General features: G+C 44.2%; 1 protein-coding gene across 1 annotated transcript in view; it reads left to right on the top strand.

Annotated features, from left to right (window-relative positions):
• Positions 1 to 24650, top strand: part of LOC122945306 (ATP-dependent 6-phosphofructokinase, liver type) — a 378493-nt gene that overhangs the window by 152023 nt on the left and 201820 nt on the right. Inside the window, exons 8-9 of the mRNA XM_044304347.1 lie at positions 12114 to 12209; positions 13500 to 13592. Of these exons, the coding sequence (XP_044160282.1) occupies positions 12114 to 12209; positions 13500 to 13592 (189 nt within the window). The remainder of the gene's footprint in view (positions 1 to 12113; positions 12210 to 13499; positions 13593 to 24650) is intronic.

Consider the following 24650-nt stretch of genomic DNA (forward strand, 5'->3'; position numbering starts at 1 on the left):
TACTCAGGAGAAGTTGGGAAATGTGTTTTGGGGTGTCTTTTTACATATACCCATGCTGGGTGAGAGAAATATCTCGGCAAATGACAACTTTTCCTATTTTTTTTTTATACAAAGTTGGCATTTGACCAAGATATTTCTCATCCAGCATGGGTATATGTAAAATGACACCCCAAAACACATTGCCCAACTTCTCCTGAGTACGACGATACCACATGTGTGACACCTTTTTGCAGCCTAGGTGGGCAAAGGGGCCCAAATTCCTTTTATGAGGGCATTTTTTGACATTTGGATCCCAGACTTCTTCTCACACTTTCGGGCCCCTAAAATGCCAGGGCAGTATAAATACCCCACATGTGACCCTATTTTGGAAATAAGACACCCCAAGGTATTCAATGAGGGGCATGGCGAGTTCATAGAATTATTTTTTTATTTTTTTGCACAAGTTAGCGGAAACTGATTTTTATTTTTTTTTCTCACAAAGTCTCCCTTTCCGCTAACTTGGGACAAAAATTTCAATCTTTCATGGACTCAATATGCCCCTCACGGAATACCTTGGGGTGTCTTCTTTCCGAAATGGGGTCATATGTGGGGTATTTATACTGCCCTGGCATTTTAGGGGCCCTAAAGTGTGAGAAGAAGTCTGGAATATAAATGTCAAAAAATAAATAAAAAATCCGCATTTGGATTCCATGAGGGGTATAGTGAATTCATGTGAGATTTTATTTTTTTACACAAGTTAGTGGAATATGAGACTTTGTAAGAAAAAAAAATTATAAAAAAAAAACCAAAAAACAATTTCCGCTAACTTGGGCCAAAAAAAATGTCTGAATGTAGCCTTACACGGGGGTGATCAATGACGGGGGTGATCAATGACAGGGGGTGATCAGGGAGTCTGTATGGGGTGATCACCCCCCTGTAAGGCTCCATTCAGAGGTCCGTATGTGTTTTGTGGATCCACGGATCTGATCTGCAAAACACATACGGACGTCTGATTGGAGCCTTACAGGGGGGTGATCAATGACAGGGGGGTGATCACCCCATATAGACTCCCTGATCACCCCCGACATTGATTACCCCCCTGTCATTGATCACCCCCCTGTAAGGCTCGATTCAGACATCCGTATGATTTTTACGGATCCACAGATACATGGATCGGATACACAAAACACATACGGACGTCTGAATGGAGCCTTACAGGGGGGTGATCAATGACAGGGGGGGTGATTAGGGAGTCTATATGGGGTGATCACCCCCTTGTCATTGATCACCCCCCTGTAAGGCTCCATTCAGCCGTCCGTATGTGTTTTGCGGATCCGACCCATGTATCCGTGGATCCGTAAAAATTATATGGACGTCTGAATGGAGCCTTACAGGGGGTGATCAATGACGGGGGTGATCAGGGAGTCTATATGGGGTGATCACCCCCCTGTCATTGATCACCCCCCTGTGAGGCTCCATTCAGACGTCCGTATGTGTTTTGCGAATCCCCAAGGAACAAGTTGCTGGCGGTGGGCCGCCCTGCACCTGTCCATTCCCCCCCGTGGACTGTCTACAGGCCGGAGACAAGGCTGTCTACGCGCCCTTCATTGCAGCTGCAGAACGTTGTGAGCAAGAATGTTGCATGCAGGCCGAGCGCAAGCACCAGCTACAAATGCTCCAGCTCCAACTGCAGCAGTATCCTCAGCCCAATGCGACTCTAGGTGCCGGATTACAATACTACAGGCTGAGGATTTCCCCCTGCTGGACAAAGAGGGGGCTTGGACACTTTCTTGTTGGCGTTTGAGATGGCCTGCCATCAGTACCAGCTGCCTGAGGACCAATGAGTCAGATTCCTAACGCCATGTCTCAGGGGAAAAGCCCTTGAAATATTCGGGTACCTGTCCAGCGAGACCGATTTGAGCTTGGAGGACATCAAGTAGGCTCTTGTCCGTCAGTACAACTTAACCCCTGAGTCGTACCGAAAAAATCTCAGAAGTTTGCAGCGGGGTCCTACCCAGAGCTGGGCCGATCACATGCGGGCCCTGCTGAGAACGGTCGACCAATTGACCACGGGATTTGAGCTCTCCACCGTCTGACAGCTGAAGGAGCTCATCGCCACAAAGCAGTTGTGGAATTTCCCGGAGGACCTCCTGCTGTACCTCCCATGACCGGAAGCCGAAGGGGGCCTTTGCAACAGCAGCCCTGGCTGACAAGTATACTAACAACCGGACTTCAGAGGCCCAGAAGCCTGTCAGCTGGAGAGAGGATAAGACCCACTCTGCCCCTGCTTGCTCTGCCCCTAGGCCCAAGTGTTCACCGGGCCCAGCTTCACTTTCCACGTCTGTGGTGGAAAACTGACTTTGCCACCTCTGTAAGCAGCCAGGATACTTCAAGGCTATGTGTCCACAGCGCCCGAGGGACCCGTCTGTCATCGACCTGGAAACCGTCCACTGTGTTGTGTGGGGCTGGTGGGCGGGTCCCTTGACAATTTTTAACTGGTCACCCTGGGCCAGGCCGTGGCCATGGGACTTAGAGACACCGGTGTTGAGATGACTCTGGTATGGTGTGAACTGGTGGCATGCCATGATTTATTGTCCGGGAGATCCTTTACCATCTCTGGGATTGGAGGAGTAGAACAGTCGCTGCCCGTCACCAAGGTCTATTTGGACTGGGGCGTCGGTCGAGGAGTAAGGGAGGTTGGGTATCCTCAAATATTCCTGCCAGTGTTCTGCTGTGGACGGACCTGGGGCGCCTGGTGTCTAAGTACGTGGCCGCTGACACCTCGAGGTCCGATCCCCCAGAATGTGATGCCTTGTCCACCCCTGTTGATACTGTTAATGTTCATAACATGCCTGTTGGTGGGGGATGTAATGTGTGCCTCTCCCCTCAGTGGGGAGGGTGTCATTCACACCAGCTGTGCTGAGGCCCCAGGGTGTAGCCAGCAAGCATGCTGTAACCTGATGTTCTCAGGTGTGAAGACTGAGGGGACAATCAGGGGGCAGACAGCTGCGGAGGAGGAGTATGCAAATGAGGCCAGGGCTGTCCCAGGAGAAGTATGGTTCCCAGGTAAAGCCTCAGTGCAGGGTTCCTCCACAACTGGGATGTCAGAGGGCCATGTTAGTCCGTCTGGACTGGTGACTTGGTCAGAAGCTGAGGGGAAGCAGGCACTACCAGCGGTGGCAACGGCCAAAGCTACTGTCAAGCGCAGTGGGAGTGCTGGGGCCCTAGGGGCCCCTCAGGGGTCTGATGGCTTTCCCCCTTTAACCTAGTGGCTGCCGAGTCAGATGGAGGCCAGGAGACAGGTCCCGAGGACCTGACGGAGGATGTGGCAGTCTCGTCTATTCTGGCCATGTCCGGTCAGGGGTTTCAGGCAGCGTTTGTGGCTGACGCCAGCCTGGACGCTCTGAAGGAGGAGACTGCACGGCCTCCCTTGGACTCAGACGGCGCAGGTTTTGCGGCGCATTTGCTGCCAGCCCCAGAAGACCGGGAGTGGACTCCTCCCAGAGGCTGGGAGGGGAGGGGCCGTCTACAGATCAAAAGGCTCATGCCAGTAAGCAGACGTGTCTTTTTCCTGAAAGGAGGTCACATCGTGCCATGTATTTATAGCGACCTGCAAACTGCTGACATCACTGCCTTCCATGTGACTACAGCTAAGAACTCATCACAACCCAAAGGACTCCTATACCTGGTAAACTGACTTTTGTTCTGCTTAACCCTGGTTGTACCCTATTATCTGTATTTGTAACCTCAGACCACTGTATATATTCTTTGTGTATAAAAGTGTTATTTCTAGTGGGCCCATAAAGGGAATTCAATATATAATTAAATTTTGTGGTGTCTTGTATCTCGATCACTAATCCCCACATCTGTGTTTAGGCCTAGTTATACGCTACTGTGGGTTTGTTTCTCACCCTATATAATCCCGTTAGCGTACAGTGAAGAAGTCCGTGTTCGGGTCTGGGTACCACTTTCAGTTTTTTATCACACGCATGCAAAATGCATTGCACCCGCGCGATAAAAACGGAGCAACACAATCGCAGTCAAAACTGACTGAAATTGCATGCGCACTTGCGCGGGTTTCCCGCAATGCACACTCGACTCAGCCGGAGCAAATCCGGGACACCCGTGTGAAAGAGGCCTATGTCTGTGGAGGCTCCAATCCTGGTTTTGGCTTGCAATCACTGATGGAAATCACTGACCAAACACTGATGTGTGAATGAGGCTTAATGATGTGACCTCCATGAAGAGGAAATTAGGTTAGTATTGTTCATGCAGAGGCACAATAACTGGATTAATGATGTTATTAAAGTAGTATGGGCTTGCCACTGTACCATTCACAAAGTGTAGAGCAGTTCTTTATTGACTAGACACACCTGCCCACTCTGTAACACTAGTGTTGTTAGGTGACAACAGTGGCTAATGCATGGCGCTCTTCTTGAAAACTCCATAATTTCTGCTCAGCGTGGATCGACTTCCATCAGTAAACAGAACTAAGGCCCACTGGTCCCTCGTGCAGCGTAGATGCTCCCTGGCCCATGCAAGATGATGATGCCTGCTCCTGGTGGTGTCGTCAAGTACTCTTGCAGGTCATCTAGCACACAGACCATGCTGATGTAAACGGTTTTGAATGGTCTGATATTCATCTTCTGGTTCCGCAGAGCGTTGTTCGCAATGAAGCGGTCATCAGTGTGTCATGTGGGATGTCAAAATCTGAACAGCATGATGAGGATGACTGTTTAAATACCAATTCTACTTAGACCAGGACATTTATTGGGCGATTCATGGATCAAACACCTGTTGTGAATTTTGCTGTTAAGCTCCTTGTTAGAAAACAGGAAGTTGTGCATGAAGTACTGAAACATGGAAGAGTTGGATATGCGCATTCAAAAGTTTTAAGGTCGCATTAAGTTTACCTGTAAAAGTTAGAGAGCATTTTAGGTCCATCCTGAAATTTCACCCACAACCCAAATATCCCAAACTTTTTGTGAGCAGTGTATGTGTTGTCTAAGGGGTTCTCTTTCTCATTATGGAGAGTCCCTATTGTACATGTGCACAATATTGTAGGCCAGGCGATTCCCCTATGAGTTTCTGGGAAACATTCAAATTAACTTTCCTAAACCTATCTGATGCCAGATGTTAGACATGATAATTTGCATATATTTTCCGCAAAAATCAAGTGGAGCATTGTCTAGTCTACAATAGTCATCACGTATATCAATTGATCTCCATAATAGATATAGTACCCACCCAGAGGTTCCCCTTAAGGCCTTGCAACTAGAAAAGCCACTTTGCTCTGATAAAGTGATAAAGGGCTTCTGTGGCTTAGTTATTTTCCAAGCTTTGCTACATAAGCCTATTTAAAAGGGTGGGAAACATCTCTGGCAATCCACCGTGTGAAATACAAAATACTATAAAAATAGCACTCATATAGATGTAGTGTTCCTTTTAGTGTTGTAAAAGTTCGTTGCAAGTAGTTATTGCTCCTGAGGTTCCATTTCACCCCAATGGCACAGGTCCTTCCTATTCACCTGAGGACACATCATCAATATAGTAAAAACATACAGCACAGAAATTATATTTCACTATTTTGGATCAACTTCAGAAGAACCGGAGAGACCTCCAACTAAACAATCGACTGAGCATACTCCTTGCTCAATGAAACATGCTAGTTCTCTTTCTAGAAGGACAAGAGAATACAGATTGCATATCTTAAAGGGTGTCTGTCACCACAATTTCACCTTATACACTGCTTACATAGCGCTGTAGCATAAATGTAAATGAGTCAAATGGTACCTTTGTACTTTTGTTCTGACATTGACCAGTAGCAAAAACGCAGTTTTATTTGTATGCAAATGAGGGCTTGCAAGTGCCCAGGGGCGGCGTTCGAGCTGTAAGTGCCCAGGCCCTGTGCTTTCTTCTTAGATACAGTTACTCCTCCCCAGCCTCTTGCTTGGCCTGCCCTGTAAGCCCCTTGCGTCATCCAGTGTGCTGGCCGAGTGAGTGTGCAGTTCACTGGCGGGCCCGGGCATGAGCAATTTGATGACCATTGTGGGCAGCGGCATCGCTCCATGCAGTGCACATGTGCTGGCTGAATTTCGGCCAGTACACTAGAAGCAGTTTTTACCTTGGTTTTGTGTAAATTGTGGCAAAATAACAGTGTAGCTGCATCTTGTGCAAATGGCAATAAACAAAACTTGATTTCACTGCAACAAGTGATTCACACACTGAGGTTGACTGCTTAAAAATGCATGCTGTTTTTGTAGCGGTTTGCACTGATTTTGTGATCCGGTTATTGGCAATGCATTTTTTACAGGTAAAAACGGAGTGGACAATAATTTTCTCATGGCAATATGTTGCTCAGTATTTTTAATCCGTATTGGTAATCCAAAACCAAGAGTGAAATCTAACACCGAGAATAAGTTTAATGAAATGATGTGCTTATCTTCCGCATTCAACACATTCCTACTGTTGGGGTACTTTCACACTTGCGGCAGGACGGATCCGACAGGCTGTTCACCCTGTCGGATTCGTCCTTCCGCTGTTTCGCCGGACCGCCGCTCCGTCCCCATTGACTATAATGGGGACGTGGGTGGCGCTCTGGCGCAGTACGGCAGTGCATGGCGAAAGGCCGCCGGACTAAAAGTCCTGCATGTCCGACTTTTTAGTCCGGTGAACTGGCCGCGAACTGCCGGACCGCCGCCCCGTCCCCATTATAGTCAATGGGGACAGAGCGGCGGCACGGCGAAACAGCGAAAGGATGGATCCGACAGGGTGAACAGCCTGTTGGATCCGTCCTGCCGCAAGTGTGAAAGTACCCTAAGCTTACAAATACTGATGCAAAATATAGCCCAAAATACTCCCATATGAAAGTGCGCAAAAGTTTCTGGTCTATTTTAGCTGTCACTTTTTATAAGGAAGTTCTTCAGTCCTGAATGGAAATATTTAGGAGCAGTAGCAATTTACCTGTGCAGCCATTGGCCTCAAAAGTCCAAGTCTGAACAGCTGAAAGTATAAAAATAACCTGTCTTAGGCTACTTTCACACTAGCGTTTTGGCTTTACGTTTCTGAGATCCTTCATGGGCTCTCAAAAGCGGTCCAAAACGGATGAGTTTTGCCCTAATGCATTCTAAATGGAAAAGGATCCGCTTAGAATGCATCAGTTTGCCTCCGATCAGTCACCATTTCGCTCTGGAGGCGGACACCAAAATGCTGCCTGCAGCGTTTTTCTGTCCGCGATGTGGTGGGGAACAAGACAAATCCGTCCTGGCACAAAATGTAAGTCAATGGGGACGGATCAGTTTTCTCTGTCACAATAGAAAACTGATCCATCCCCCATTGACTTTCAATGGTGGTCATGAAGGATCCGTTATGACTATAGAAGACATAATGCAACCGGATCCATTCATGACGGATGCATGCGGTTGTATTATGGTAATGGAAGCATTCTTGCAGATCCATGATGGATCTGCAAAAAAATGCTAATGTAAAAGTAGCCGTAGTTGCAACGCTACCAATTTTCGAACAGTTTTTTTTTTTACGCTTTGCCTATCTGTTTATTATTATGCAAAATGAGAGCCTCTAGTTGGAATGGTGTATGGTACTCCACTATTAAACTGTGGGGCTATAGAGACTGTATTCTGAAAGGGTAACTGTCATATATATTTTTTTTTTATGTAATTAGATTGGTCTAAATACTTTTTCTTGCAACTGTAAGTCAAACTTATGTGAACCCTTTAGAATTTTATGGATTTCTGCACAAATTGGTCATAAAATGTTATCTGATCTTCATCTAAGTCACACAATAGACAGTCACAATCTGCTTAAATTAATAGCACACACAAAATTAAATGTTACCATGTTCTTATTGAGCTCACTGTGTAAACATTCACAGTGCAGGTGGAAAAAGAATGTGAACCTCTAGACCAATGACATCTCCAAGAGCTAATTGGAGTGAGGTGTCAGCCAACTGGAGTCCAATCAATGAGATGAGATTGGAGGTGTTGGTTACAGCTGCCCTGCCCTATAAAAAACACACACACACACCAGTTCTGGATTTGCTTTTCACTAGAAGCATTGCCTGATGTGAATGATACCTCGCACAAAAGAGCTCTCAGAAGACCTATGATTAAGAATTGTTGACTTGTATAAAACTGGAAAGGGTTATAAAAGTATCTCCAAAAGCCTTGCTGTTCATCAGTCCACGCTAAGACAAATTGTCTATAAATGGAGAAAGTTCAGCACTGCTGCTACTTTCCCTAGGAGTGGGCGTCCTGTAAAGATGACTGCAAGAGCACAGCGCAGACTGCTCAATGAGGTGAAGAAGAATCCTAGAGTGTCAGCTAAAGACTTACAAAAGTCTCTGACATATGATAACATCCCTCTTAGCGAATCTACGATACGTAAAACACTAAACAAGAATGGATTTAATGGGAGGATACCATAGAGGAAGCCAATGCTGTCCAAAAAAAACATTGCTGCACGTTTACAGTTTGCACGAGAGCACCTGGATGTTCCACAGCAGTACTGGCAAAATATTCTGTGGACAGATGAAACCAAAGTTGAGTTGTTTGGAAGAAACTCGCTACACATGTGTGGACAAAAAGAGGCACAGCACACCAACATCAAAACCTCATCCCAACTGTGAAGTATGGTGGTGGGGGCATCATGGTTTGGGGCTGCTTTGCTGTGTCAGGGCCTGGACGGATTGCTATCATCGAAGGAAAAATGAATTCCCAAGTTTATCAAGACATTTTACAGGAGAACTTAAGGCCATCTGTCCACCAGCTGAAGCTCAACAGAAGATGGGTGTTGCAGCAGGACAACGACCCAAAGCCTAGAAGTAAATCAACAACAGAATGGCTTAAACAGAAGAAAATACGCCTTCTGGAGTGGCCCAGAGTCTTGACCTCAACCCGATTTGAGATGCTGTGGCATGACCTCAAGAAAGCGATTCACACCAGACATCCCAAGAATATTGCTGAACTGAAACAGCAATGTAAAGAGCAATGGTCAAGATTACTCCTGACCGTTGTGCACGTCTGATCTGCAACTACTGGAAACGCTTGGTTGATGTTATTGCTGCAAAAGGAGGTTCAGCCAAATATTAAATCCAAGGGTTCACATACTTTTTCCACCTGCACTGTGAATCTTTGCATGGTGTGTTCAATAAAAACATGGTAACATTTAATTCTTTGTGTGTTTTTAGTTTAAGCAGACTGTGATTGTCTATTGCTGTGACTTAGATGAAGATCAGATCACATTTTATGACCAATTTGTGCAGAAATCCATATCATTCCAAAGGGTTCACATACTTTTTCTTGCAACTGTGGTTCCCTAGTTAATACTTTTGAATAGGTATTGAATTACCTAGTATTTGCGGCATGTTCTTTCCTCCCCCATGCATTTCAGTGGTGCGTCTAAAACAGCGTTGCTAGGTGTCCTCAGTCTCCTATCTTCGATATACAGAAGATGGAGGACATAGTAGTGGGCAGTCCCGAATGCTGGTGTGCGTGCTCCCATCGGACCGGGATAGTGCCGATATTTGCGATAAAATTTTGATAAGCACTGCTCGGGAGGAAAATTGTGTTTTTAAGTCTGGAGAAAGCCTATTGGTTTTCGGTGAGGCTGCGCATTACCGAGATGAGCCGAATGAGTTCAGGGTAGTTAGGGAGGTCTTAGCCTCAGGGTAAGGGCATCTGCGGCCATCTTAACAAGATAGTCAGAAAGAAGTCTTGCGAGGAGCGGTTGCTATGGACAGAATCTTATTAACCACCTCAGCTCCCCTAGCTTAAACACCCTTAATGACCAGACCACTTTTTACAATTCTGCACAACACTACTTTCACGGTTTATTGCTCGGTCATGCAACTTACCACCCAAATGAATTTTACCTCCTTTTCTTCTCACTAATAGAGCTTTCATTTGGTGGTATTTCATTGCTGCTGCCATTTTTACTTTTTTTGTTATTAAACAAAATTTACCGAAATTTTTGCAAAAAAATGAAATTTTTCACTTTCAGTTGTAATATATATTTTTTTAAAAACTACATTTCTATATAAATTTTTCTCTAAATTTATTGTTCTACATGTCTTTGATAAAAAAAATGTTTGGGTAAAAAAAAAATGGTTTGGGTAAAAGTTATAGCGTTTACAAACTATTGTACGAAAATTTGAATTTCCGCTTTTTGAAGCAGCTCTGACTTTCTGAGCACCTGTCATGTTTCCTGAGGTTCTACAATGCCCAGACAGTAGAAAACCCCCACAAATGACCCCATTTTGGAAAGAAGACACCCTAAGGTATTCGCTGATGGGCATAGTGAGTTCATAGAACTTTTTATTTTTTGTCACAAGTTAGCGGAAAATGATGAATTTTTTTTATTTATTTATTTTTTAACTTGTGACAAAAAATAAAAAATTCTAGGAACTCGCCATGCCCCTCACGGAATACCTTGGGGTGTCTTCTTTCCAAAATGGGGTCACTTGTGGAGTAGTTATACTGCCCTGGCATTTTAGGGGCCCTAATGCGTGAGAAGTAGTTTGAAATCCAAATGTGTTAAAAATGCCCTGTGAAATCCTAAAGGTGTTCTTTAGAATGTGGGCCCCTTTGCCCACCTAGGCTGCAAAAAAGTGTCACACATGTGGTATCGCTGTACTCGGAAGAAGTAGGGCAATGTGTTTTGCGGTGTATTTTTACATATACCCATGCTGGGTGAGATAAATATCTCTCTAAAAGTCAACTTTTCCCCCCTTTTTTTTTATTATACAAAGTTGTCATCATAGAGAGGTATTTCTCTCACCCAGCATGGGTATATGTAAAAAGACACTGCAAAACATATTGCCCCACTTCTCCTGAGTACAGCGATACCACATGTGTGACACTTCTTTGCAGCCTAGATGCGCAAAGGGGCCCAAAATCCTTTTAGGAGGGCATTTTTAGACATTTGGATCCCATACTTCTTCTCACGCTTTAGGGCCCCTAAAATGCCAGGGCAGTATAAATACCCCATATGTGACCCCATTTTGGAAAGAAGACACCCCAAGGTATTCAATGAGGGGCATGGTGAGTTCATAGAAGCTTTTTTATTTTTTTTGGCACCAGTTGGCGGAAATTGTTTTTTTTTTTTTTTTTTTCCTCACAAAGTCTCCCTTTCCGGTAACTTGGCACAAAAAGTTCAATCTTTCATGAACTTAATATGCCCCTCAGCGAATTCCTTGGGGTGTCTTCTTTCCAAAATGGGGTCACATCTGGGGTACTCCTCTGGCATTTTAGGGGCCCTAAAGCGTGAGAAGAAGTTCATGTGAGATTTAATTTTTTTGTCACAAGTTAGTGAAATATGAGACTTTGTAAGAAAAAAATAAAAAATAATAAATTTCCGCTAAGTTGTGCCAAAAAAATGTCTGAATGGAGCCTTACGGAGGGGTGATCAATGACAGGGGGGTTACAAGGCTCCATTCAGACGTCCATATGTGTTTTGCAGATCCGGTGGTTTTGTAAAACGCATACGGATGTCAGAATGGAGCCTTCCAAGGGGGTGATCAATGACAGGGGGGTGATCAGGGAGTTTATATGGGGTGATAAGGGGTTAATAAGTGACAGAGGGGGGTGTAGTGTAGTGTTGTGCTTGGTGCTACTTATTACAGAGCTGCCTGTGTCCTCTGGTGGCCAATCCAAGCAAAAGGGACCACCAGAGGACCAGGTAGAAGGTATATTAGACTCTGTTATCAAAACAGCGTCTAATATACCTGTTAGGGGTTAAAAAAAAATTGCATCTACAGCCTGCCAGTGAACGATCGCCTCTGGCAGTCTGTAGATCCACTCGTTTACCTGCAGTTCCTGTGAACGTGCGCGCCTATGTGCGCGCGTTCACAGGAAATCTCGCGTCTCGCGAGATGACGCGTAGATGTGTGACCATGCCTGAGTGAGCCGCCTCCGGAAAGCGATCGTGCGGTTCGTAGGTGGTTAAACAAGTGGTATGTGAACACAATAATTAGTGACTATGGATTATCACCACAGCAGAAACAACATATATGAATATTGAATTTCCAGTGAAAATATGACTGTTTTCCTTTAACGGGATGAACAGTTGGCAATTTGACAAACCTCTGTTTATATGTATTTTTCTTTTTCTTTATACAGTGTCGAAGTCGAGGTTCAAGACTAAACATAATTATTATTGCTGAAGGAGCCATTGACCAGAATGGAGAACCAATTACATCTAATTATGTGAAAGAGGCAAGATTTTTTTTTGGGGGGGGGGGGGGGGTTCACATAAAACATACAGGAGGAAAATGTATGTAATCTATGTATATATATTTTTTCATGCAACTTCAGACTTATATGTTTGGAAGGTAGAGATGTAGATGAGCCCCATATTATGGATATTGATGATCTATCCTTTGGAGAGACCATCAGTGTCAGATCAGTGTAGGTTCAACACCTGGGACCTCCAATGATCACCTGTTCGCAGTCTGTGCTAAAATATAAACATAGTTGGTATTGTTGTGGCTGTAAATTTTCAAACTATTTGAAATATCATGTTCGTTATGCATGGTGAACCCTGTAAAGATAATTCCCAGTGCCAAATTTATTCAGATGTTGTTTTTTATTTTTTGAGGTAACAAAAAAAACAAATAACAAAACATTAAGTAAAAAAAAATGTATCAAAATGTCCTATTCCCCACAAAGCAGTATTGATAAAAACTATAGCTTGGCCATAAAAAAACAAGCCCTCTCACACCACCATTGATGGAAATATATAAAATGGTGGGTAAAAGAATGTCAGTTTTGAAAAGAAGTAAAATATATAAACTTATTATCTACATAATCATACTGACTTGCAGAATAAATTTAACATGGAATTTTGACTGCACAATAAATGCCATAAAAATGAAACGCGAAGAACAATGAAACAATTCCAGAATTTTTTTCCCACAATTATTTTCTTCAATTCATTAAATAGAACTTTAAATGGGGCCATTAAAAATGCTACCCGCCCCGAACACCCCCCCCCCCCCCACACACACACACACACAGAAAAAAAACAAGTTCTTATGCAGAAAAGTCAACAGAAAAACAAAGTCATGGCTCTTGGTAGTGGGGAAATAAAAGCTAACAAACGAAAAATATCTGCAACACCAAGGGGTTAAAGAAATGATGTATAACAACTAACTTATAAACAGGAGATGAAAACTATTCTGAGAGTGCATTTTTAACAATAATCAGAATCTATTAAATAAAAACTTACTCTTGTGGTTAGTTTTAAACAAAACTTCTCTTGTATTACATTTTTGTAGATTAAAATATTGGGGAAATTTATCAAACTGATGTAAAGTAGAACTGCCTTAGTTGCCCTTAGCAACCAATCAGATTCCACCTGTAATTTTCCAAAGGATTTGTGAAAAATGAAAGGTGTAATCTGATTGGTTGCTATGGGCAACTAAGGCAGTTCTACTTTACACCAGTTTGATTAATCTCCCCCATTGTTTTTATTATGTATAATCCAAGTTTTTTTTTTCTGAACAGCTGGTTGTTCAACGCTTGGGATTTGATACCAGAGTCACCGTTCTTGGACATGTACAGAGGGGAGGAACTCCATCAGCCTTCGACCGTGTATTGGTAAATAAAAGTAGTTAATATCAACATTTGACCAAAGTCATGAACCTCTACAAGCCTATGGTTTGTTTGTTTTTTCTTTTTCAAACTGTATCGTGCCATTACAAAGATGTCACAGCTGAAACTTGTGTCGACCGTGACAGTAGAGCAGTGCTGTGATGAGACGCTTAGAAATTAGTCTAGAAAGCTACTCAAATATTATAACTAGGGATGAGCGAATTTCATGTTATGAAATTCGTTTGCTCTTTGTTTGGTGGTAAAAGCAGAATTGCATTATCTATTCCATTACCACAGATCATAACGCAATTCTATAATGGAATGCCTTTAGAGGCATTCCGTTATAAATTCCTTCATAATAGAAGTCTATGGCCTGCATAATGGATCCGTCTCGTTTCCGTTATGCAAGAGAGGACTTCCCTGCATGCCTCTAAAGGAATTCCGTAATAGAATTGCGTTATGGTCCGTGGTAACGGAATCCATAACGCAATTCTGCTTTTACCACCAAATGAAGCGCAGACGAATTTCAAAATATGAAATTCGCTTATCTCTAATTATAACCAAAGTTCCTGCTAAGCCTTTGTAGCTAGTGAGTGGGAGCTTTAGGGAGGTAGGCACTGTTCCTTCTAAATTGGTAAATTCAAAGGAGCAGCAAATAAATGTTCCAGCATAGCTGCAAATATTGTGCCATAAGAGCTGAACCCGGATATTCTCTTCTTTAAATAATCTCTTCTTTATTCTTTTACTATATATGAGTGGAGCACCTGAGTATTTCCATGCTCCGATGCTTCCACTTGTCACGCTGCATCTCAAGCCTGTATTTGTGTACTGCCGGTGACGTACCAGGCTTCACATCAGTATTCTTAGTGGAGACTTCCACCCAGCAGTGAGCCCAGTGATGTCACTGGCACAGATGGGTAGTATATCGCGCAGCCGGAGGCTGTTTTGGAGGCGGGTACTATGCTACTTAGAAGCCCAGTATGTCACCGGCAGTAAAAAAACAGGCTTGCGTTGCAACGTGACAGGGGGGAGCATCGGAGCAAGGAAATGCTCCACCCATATATTGTAAAAGAATAAAGAAGAGCTTATATTAACCAGTTTAATGGCATTATGGTAACGCCACTATGGTCTGTGGCAGCTTGAAGAGTAAAGTGTCAAAATATATAATTTAAATAGAGACAAGAAATTTCTCACATGCCCCCTATAGAGGAAAAAGACAAGAATGAAAAATACATTATATTTTTATAGTTTATTAAGAATGTTAAATCCACAAATGAAAGGGGTTGTGACACCTCAGCAAGTGGCATTTATCATGTACACAAAGTTAATACAAGGCACTTACTAATGTATTGTTATTATCCGCATTGCTTCCTTTGCTGGCTTGATAAATTTTTCCATCACAATATACACTTCTTATTTCCATGGTTATGATCACCCTGCAATCCATCAGCAATGGCCTTGCTGGCAAGTGCCAGCCTCTCTGATGGCCAGGACTGTGGTAGCTCACATAGGCTAGTACTTTTACTATAGTGTGCAAGCACGGCCATCGCTAATGGATGGCCACGGTATGGCATGAAGTTGTATTACCTGTGCCAGAGTACCTCAAGGTACATTCACAGCTTTAGGATTTATAAAAGAAGGGACACCAGAATCAACCCATAATGCCCTGTTTTCTGTGTGTGATTCAAGTGACTTGCTTCCAGAATTGTGGCATTGTTCTAAAACATAACAGAGAAGTAGGGAGCGTGGCTAGACAGGCATGTGAACGGCAGAGCGTCTGTTAAGCTCCTGCACATCCCCGGCAATTTATCCTGAAAAACTGCTCTATCTTCGCTAGAATAACACTTACCTGGTTCCTGACGCATCAAGGATTGCTCTGGTGTCTAGTAGAATCATCATTTTTCAGCCATGACCAAGAGAAAGGAGGTGAGAGGATCAGACTAGGACAATCAAGATGGCGCCGGAGTAGCTTCTCCCCGTCGCCCGAACAGCACAGTTGAGATACAGCGTGATGCTGCGGCCAGGCTGGGAAAATATGTTCGCTCAGCCACAACATCTAACACAAAAGGGACTTGTGAAAATCTATTACACCCACAAGATGATAATGGCCTAGTCTCAGAAGATGGAGCAGGGGCCGAAGTAGGAAATATATGTAGCCCTAACAGATATGAATCTTTACAAACGCGTGGTGCAGTAATGGAGACAGGAGCTCGAGAGTCGAACTCAGAAGAGCTGACTCTCAAAGATGTTATGAGAGCTATAGCTAAATGTGGAAAGTCTCTGAACGCTCTCACAGCACAAGTGGGAGCTCTAAAAGAAGACATCACAATAGTCATACATGAATTAAAAAAGCTGGCTGAGCATACAACTGCCCTGGAAGACCGCATGGGTGATGTGGAGGATGCAGTACATCCTCTTAAAAGAGATGTTAGAGAACATCCTCAAAGACTAGATTCAATAGCAGCCAAGCAAGATGACTTCGAGAAACGGTCACGCCAAAATAACGTCAGACTGGTAGGAGTACCGGAGAAAGTAGAGGGGGCAAATCCCACAGAGTTCTTTGATGCTTGGCTGAAAGAACAGATTGGTGTGGAAATCCTAACCCCATTATTTGCGGTTGAATGCGCCAGAGTCCCTACTCGCCAACTACCACCGGGCGCACTGCCAAGACCTGTACTTATGAAAATACTCCATTACAGAGATCGGGACTTTATCCTCAGAAAAGCCAGAGAGTTGCCCAAGCTTTCCATCAATGAACACAAGGTGTCACTCTTTCCTGACTACTACTCAGAGGTGCAGAAAAGAAGAGTGAGATTCCTCGATATGAGACGTCTAAGGGCGCTCAATGTCACTTATTCTATGATATACCCAGCAAAACTCAGAGTGGTCGCCCTGGGAAACACCAGTTTCTTTGAAGATTCAAAAGAGGCGATTAGATGGCTGGGCCGAAATGAAAGCCAGCTGCGTGAAGAAAGGTGTCAAGAAGACTAATACCTGCTTTACATACTCCAACGCAAGTAACCTGGTCGCATACAAGGAGTGGGAATGCGTGTGAGTGTGCCTGCGCAAAATTATATAATACAGAATGTCTGTCATGATAGGCTAACTATATTCAGGATGTACAAGTAATGTTAGATTGTGGCAGAGGTATTGTATGCAATACCGTAGGTCGGCCTTGTGTAAAGGATGATCGGGGGAGGTGTAAGAGGACATGGCGCTATAGGCTCTGATATTAGAGAGTACATAACTATTGTTCAGTGTTATTACAGTTTTACTATTACCCGTTCTGTAAATGCCACCTCTCTTTCTGGTGGATTAGCTCACCAGATATAGCTGGCTCCGTCGGCAGGTATTCTCTGCTCCCGCAGACCTAGGAATAGGTGTTTTGGCTGGAAACAGTTGGGGAAGCCGGCACTTTCAACTTTAGTTTTTAACTGCCTTTGAAGAGGCATTGTTTGGGGAAAGTTTGGGGACCATACCTCGGGAACTTCAGTTATGAGGTAAAGGGTCTTGTGGAATACAACCGTGATCCACAATGTAATCAGTAAACATGCTCTGGATGTGTCATTGACCAGGAGAAGGGAACTGGTTAAATCTATTATATCATGGGGAAGCTATGGCTAGCTTGGTGGGGTTTTTGAGCTGGAATGTCAGAGGGGTTAAAGAAGCTAATAAAAGAGCCATTATGGATTGTATGAAAAATTACCAACCCTTGATATGTTTCCTGCAAGAAACGCATCTAATGGCAGATCAGACTCGCTTACTTACTCCCCAATGGGCGGGACTCTGTTTCCATGCTATTTTTCATACTCACTCCTCTCGCATATGTGGAATATCCTTATTCACAGGAATATAGCGTTTAAATGTATATCAAAACAGCTAGATGAGGAGGGGCGTTACGTTTGTCTATATGGCAAACTCTTTACAACACCTTGTGCTATAATTGGGATCTATATTACTCCACCATACTCACCGCTAATCATCAGGAGAGCAATTTCCTTTCTTGCTTACCTACCTGACATTCCAACAATACTGCTCAGAGATTTTAGTAACGTAATATGCCCAGCTTTAGATAAAATGGGTAGGTCTGGCCATCTGACAGAAGGGGAGGTTACCCCATTTGGGAGAATTCTGTACAAAGTCTCCTTGGTAGATTTCTGGAGACTGAGAAATCCGCAGGAGAAAGCATACTCCTGCTACTCCAGTACATATGGATCGTTATCTAGAATAGGTCTAAAACTAGGTAACGCTATGATGGACCACCAAATTCATGAGATCAAATATCTTCCCAGGAGGATATTGTCACCACCAGACATCTGAGAAGCTCTGACAGATGTTCTTCAGAACCTCCTGCTTGAGGTTCCTTTTTGTTTTGCTTTCGTTTTCTCATCTCGTTAGCATCTCTCAGTTGTCATGTAGTTGCACTGATTTGCATCCCTTTAAATCCCTTCCCATACTGCATCACTTTGAGGTTTATACAACTTCCTGGAGTGTGCTGATGCTAGAAGCTGTTACTACTGCATCCACAAGATAAGTCTGTTTTCTTTATTTCTGTTTGCCTGTGGGCTTGATCCTAGGTGACCCTGACTCCTTCCGTATTAAGTGTAGGGAGCCGGTGGTCGTGTCCCCTCACTATTATAGGGTGTTCAGGTGCATACAGTCGAGGAACGAGGATATGCAATTTTCTACCATTGAGATTTTTGCATAGGCTGAGCAGTAAGGGAGAGAGCTAGGGCTCTTACAGGGCTTACCCTCCTGTTCCTTAGTTTTGGATCAAGTCATTCGGATCTTCATTTGTGTCTTCTAGTTTTCTGTAACACCATCCGTGACATTATAAACCGCCAAAACCGTCTTAAGCATGAATCCGGTTTCAACCTTGATTGACCGCATGCAGGGTCTTTCACTGGAGGTAGCAGATCTCCAGAAAACTGTCTCTCAGTTTGAGGTGACCGTTTCTGCTTGCGTTCATGGAATTTGTTCTGAGCCTAAAATCTCGCTTCCGGATACGTTCTCCGGGGGTAGTGAGAATTTTGTTTGTTTTAGAGAGGCTTGCAAACTCCATTTTTGCCTACTTCCCCATTGCTCTGGTGATGAGGAGCAGAGGGTGGGGATTATCATCTCGCTGCTCAGGGATAACGCTCAGTCCTGGGCCTTTTCGCTGCCGGTGGGGGCACGGCCCCTCTGTCTAGACTACGTCTTTTATGCCAGGGTAAACAGTCCGCAGAGATATACTGTTCAGAATTTCCGAGATGGGCAGCTGATACTGGTTGGAATGATGCTGCACTCCGAAGTCAATTTTGCCATGGTCTTTCAGAGGGATTGAAAGATGCATTTGCCTTTCATGAGAGACCTACCTCCTTGGACTCTGCCATGTCTCGGGCAGTTCGTATTGACAGGCGTCTTAGAGAGAGAGGAGAGATCACTCCTTCCTGTCATACTCAGTCCAAGGACAGTGCGGCAGTCTCATTCAGTGCGCAGGGGTCTCAGTCTCTCTCAATCCCCTCTGAGCAGGAGCCCATGCAGCTGGGTTTGCTTGCCTCTGACAATAGAGGATTCAGCTCTCATAGGAAGGTTTGTTTCTGTTGTGGAGGTATAAATGATTTGGCAAATGTTTGTCCCTCTAGGAGATTTAGGCAGTTTTTTTTTAGAGTAATAAAGAAACAAAAAGAAAAAAATCCTCTAAAAACATTCCATCTGTTACTATTGGCAAGGTTAATGCGGAAATTTGAAGCTTTTCCGTTTGCTTGTAGTTCCCGTTTTGTCCTACCTGCCAGGGTGGCGCTAGAGAGCAAGAACATTTTTTGTGAGATTTTTGGAGATAGTGGAGAAGCTGTCAATCTCATTGATAATCAATTTGCTATAACTCATGGTTTCCAGGTATGCACTTTGGGAAAGGATATACGTGTTTTTGCGATTGATTCTGTTCCACTTTCTCAGAAATCGTTAAAGGGCATAGTTCACAATATCCGTTTGATTGTGAGTGATACTCATGTTGAGGATGTGTCATGTTTCGTCCTAAGCAGGTTGCCTACTCTTCTAGTGTTGGGGCTACCCTGGCTCACTAAACATAACCCCACCATTGATTGGCAAGCGAGCAAATAAATGGTTGGAGTGACTTTTGCAGAGAGAATTGCCTCACGACATCTGTTTCTGAGGTTTCTACTAAGACTGTGCCATCTTTCCTCTCTGAATTTTCGGATGTGTTTTCTGAGAGTGGTGTTCAGGACTTGCCCCCCTCACAGGGAGTACGATTGCCCTATTATTCTCATCCCAGGCGCCAAGCTGCCTAAATCTTGTTTATACAATCGCTCCCAACCTGAAAGGGTCGCTATGCGTGCTTATATCTCTGAGAGTCTGAGAAAGGGACACATACAACCCTCAAAGTCACCTGTCGCCGCTGTTTTTTTCTTTAAGAAAAAAGATGGTTCTTTAAGACCATGTCTGGATTTCAGGGAGCTGAACAGTATCACAATTTGTGACCCTTATCCGCCTCCTCTGTTCCCAGACCTGTTTAACCAGGTTGTTGGGGCTAAAGTTTTTTCCAAGTTGGATCTAAGAGGGGCATACAACCTGGTCAGGGTCAGAGAAGGAGACGAATGGAAGACGACCTTCAATACCCCTGAGGGCCATTTTGAGAATTTGGTTATGCCTTTTGGTTTGATGAATGCTCCAGCCGTCTTTCAGCATTTTGTGAACAGCATTTTTTTATCATTTAATGGGGAAATTTGTATTAGTGTATCTAGATGACATTTTGATTTTTTTTCTCCTGATTTCAAAACTCATAAGGACCACCTACGTCAGGTCTTGCTCATCCTGAGGGAAAATAAATTGTATGCTAAACTGGAAAAATGTGTGTTTGCGGTTCCAGAAATTCAATTTCTGGGGTTTCTTCTCTCCGCTTCTGGTTTTCGCATGGACCCCGAGAAGGTCCGCGCTATGCTTGAGTGGGAGCTTCCTGAGAATCAGAAGGCGCTGATGCGCTTTTTGGGTTTTGCCAATTATTACAGGAAGTTTATTTTGAATTATTCCTCTGTTGTTAAACCACTCACTGATATGACTAGAAAGGGGGTAGATTTTTCCTCCTGGTCGGTAGAGGCGCGTAAGGCCTTTTCTAGTATCAAGGAGAGTTTTGCTTCCGCTCCCATCTTGGTACAACCTGATATCTCTCTGCCCTTCATAGTTTGAGGTGGACGCTTCTGAGGTGGGTGTGGGTGCGGTCTTGTCTCAGGGTCCCTCTCCTGCCAAATGGCGACCGTGTTCCTTTTTCTCGAAGAAACTCTCCTCCGCAGAGAGAAATTATGATGTGGTAGATAGGTAGTTGTTTTCCATCAAGTTAGCTTTTGTGGAATGGCGCCATTGGCTAGAGGGAGCCAGACACCCTATTACCGTGTTTACTGACCATAAGAATCTGGCCTACTTGGAGTCAGCCAAGCGTCTGAACCAGAGACAGACCAGATGGTCTTTGTTCTTTTCAAGGTTTAATTTTGTTGTCACGTTCCGCCCTGGGGTTAAGAATGTGAAGGCGGATGCCCTGTCACGTTGTTTTCCGGGAGGTGGGAATTTTGAAGACCCGGGTCCCATTTTGGCTGAAGGTGTGGTGGTCTCTGCTCTTTATCCTGAATTGGAGGCAGAGGTTCAGGTAGCCCAGTCAGAGGCCCCTGATCTTTGTCCTCCTGGGAGGTTGTTTGTGCCTCTCGCTTTAAGACACAAGATTTTTAAGGAGCACCACGATACTGTCCTTGCTGGGCACCCGGGGGCAAGAGCCACAGTGGATCTCATCGCTCGGAGATTCTGGTGGCCGGCGCTTCGTAAGTCAGTTGAGGGTTTCGTGGCAGCCTGCAAGACCTGCGCTCGTGCCAAAGTCCCTCATTCACAGCCATCAGGTCCTCTTCTTCCATTACCCATTCCTTCCCGTCCTTGGACACATCCGTTTTAGCAAAATGGAGCATTTCATTTATTTTCCTGGCTTGCCCAATGCTAAGACGCTGGCGCAGGCATTTATTGATCACATTGTCAAATTGCATGGTATTCCTTTAGACATAGTCTCTGATAGTGGCACGCAGTTTATTTCCAGATTCTGGAAGGCTTTCTGTTCTCGCTTGGGGGTTCGGTTGTCATTCTCTTCTGCTTTCCACCCGCAGTCGAATGGCCAGACAGAGCGCGTCAATCAGAATCTGGAGACATATCTGCGCTGTTTTGTGGCGGAGAATCAGGAGGATTGGTGGTTTTTTTGTCCCTTGCTGAGTTTGCTTTAAATAACAGTCGCCAGGAGTCCTCTGATAAGTCACCATTTTTTGGTGCATATTGGTTTCATCCGCAGTTTGGGAAATTCTCTCGAGAGGGGTCTTCTGGTTTACCTGATAAAGACAGATTCTCCTCTTCTTTGTCATCTATTTGGCAAAAGATTCAGGATAATCTAAAGAGCATGAGTGAGAGATCTAAGCGTGTGGCGGATAAGAGACGTGTGCCTGGTCCGGACCTGAATGTTGGTGATCTGGTGTGGTTGTCTACCAAGAATATCAAATTGAAGGTTCCCTCCTGGAAGTTGGTCTTGTCCGTCATCGATACTGTTGCCTAGCGTCTTGATCTTCCTCAGACTTGGAAGATACATAATGTTTTTCATAAGTCCTTATTAAAACCTTATGTCCAACCCATTGAACCCTCGTCTTTGCCTCCTCCTCCGATTGTGGTTGATGGTAATCTTGAATTTCAGGTCTCTAGGATTGTGGATTCTCGTGTTGTCCGCGGTTCTCTCCAGTACCTCGTTCATTGGGAGGGTTATGGTCCTGAGGAGAGGATGTGGGTCCCAGTGACGGACATTAAGGCCACTCGTCTCATCAGGGCTTTCCATAGGTCCCATCCTGAGAAGGTGGGCTCTGAGTGTCCGGAGTCCTCTCGTAGAAGGAGGGGTACTGTCACCACCAGACATCTGAGAAGCTCTGACAGATGTTTTTCAGAACCTCCTGCTTGAGGTTCCTTTTGTTTTGCTTTCGTTTTCTTATCTCGTTAGCCTCTCTCAGCTGTCATGTAGTTGCACTGATTTGCATCCCTTTAAATCCCTTCCCATACTGCATCACTTTGAGGTTTATACAACTTCCTGGAGTGTGCTGATGCTAGAAGCTGTTACTACTGCATCCACAAGATAAGTCTGTTTTCTTTATTTCTGTTTGCCTGTGGGCTTGATCCTAGGTGATCCTGACTACCTCCGTATTAAGTGTAGGGAGCCAGTGGTCGTGTCCCCTCACTATTATAGGGTGTTCAGGTGCATACAGTCGAGGAACGAGGATATGCAATTTTCTACCATTGAGATTTTTGCATAGGCTGAGCAGTAAGGGAGAGAGCTAGGGCTCTTACAGGGCTTACCCTCCCGTTCCTTAGTTTTGGATCAAGTCAGTCGGATCTTCATTTGTGTCTTCTAGTTTTCTGGAACACCATCCGTGACAGATATCCGATCACTCCCCAATACTTGCTATACCCAACATCCTGCCTCTAGGGTTGAGGGGGGATAAGATGTGGAAGTTCAATCTACACTGGCTAAATGTGCTTGCAGATGTGGCTGGCATAGGTGAACAGCTGAAAAAGGTTTTTTCACACATAATTTGCCCACAGCATCTCAATTGGCAGTTTGGGACACCATGAAGGCCTTTCTCAGGGCGGTATTAATAGCGGAGGTAAATAAAAAAATAAAAAGGAATTAAACTAGGCCATGGTTCGAAATCTGCTATTAGAGGTAGAGGCGACAGAGGCTAGGTATGTGACACATCCATGAGTTGATCATGAAAAACAATGGTCGGAAGCACAGCAGAAGCTGAATGAACGGTTGCTACTAAATGCCAACAATAAACGCTTCTTTCAGAAGCAATCATATTATGAAGAAGGGGAGAAAGTGGGTAGAGTACTGGCATTAGTGGCTAGAGCTCAACAACAACCAACTTGTATAGCTACTCTACACAATTCCACTGGGGAACTATGTACAACACCGGAACAGATCTCTTTGTAGGATTCTAAAATCTGTGCTTCCGAAGCAGAGATTAAGGGATTTCTCGACCCATTAGGACTTCCTACTTGAACTATGGAGCAGCGGTCTATATTAGATGCCCCTATTACTGTACAAGAAATGGAAGCAGCGGTGGAAGATATGGCTCCGGGGGGGGAGAGTATCAGGAGACTTTCCTTAAATATCCAGGTTGGTCAGGCCACACATTGAATGTGGCGGTCACGTCTCTTGACGATGCCAAAGCATTCGAGAGAGTGGAATGGCGATACCTGTGGATGGTGCTTAAGGCGATGGTGTTTGGGCCAGAGTTTATTAAGTGTATACAACTACTCTATGCTTGTCCCACAGTCAAAATAAGGGTGAATGGGAGACTTTCAGACTCCTTTCCAGTTCATAGAGGGACTATTGATGTTCCTGGAAGGATACACCAAATGGAAAAGGATTGAGGAAAACTAGAGCAATGGTCCAAAATCTGGCAACTAAAACTTAATGTTGATAAGTGCAAGATAATGCACTTGGGGCGTAAAAACCCAAGAGCAGAATATAAAATCGGTGATACAGTCCTAACCTCAGTATCTGAGGAAAGGGATTTAGGGGTCATTATTTCAGAAGACTTAAAGGTAGGCAGACAATGTCATAGAGCAGCAGGAAATGCTAGCAGAATGCTCGGGTGTATAGGGGCATTACCAGTAGAAAGAGGGAGGTGCTCATGCCGCTCTACAGAGCACTGGTGAGACCTCATTTGGAGTTCTGTGCTCAGTACTGGAGACCATAACTCCAGAAGGATATTGATACTTTGGAGAGAGTTCAGAGAAGAGCTAATAAACTAGTACATGGATTGCAGGACAAAACTTACCAGGAAAGATTAATAGACTTTAACATGTATAGCTTGGAAGAAAGACGAGACAGAGGGGATATGATAGAAACTTTTAAATACATAAAGGGAATCAACAATGTAAAAGAGGAGAGAATATTTAAAAGAACTGCTACAAGAGGACATAGTTTAAAATTAGAGGGGCAAAGGTTTAAAAATATCGGGAAGTATTACTTTACTGAGAGAGTAATGG

Source organism: Bufo gargarizans, chromosome 8, assembly GCF_014858855.1.
Source record: "Bufo gargarizans isolate SCDJY-AF-19 chromosome 8, ASM1485885v1, whole genome shotgun sequence".
Classification (NCBI taxonomy): domain Eukaryota; kingdom Metazoa; phylum Chordata; class Amphibia; order Anura; family Bufonidae; genus Bufo; species Bufo gargarizans.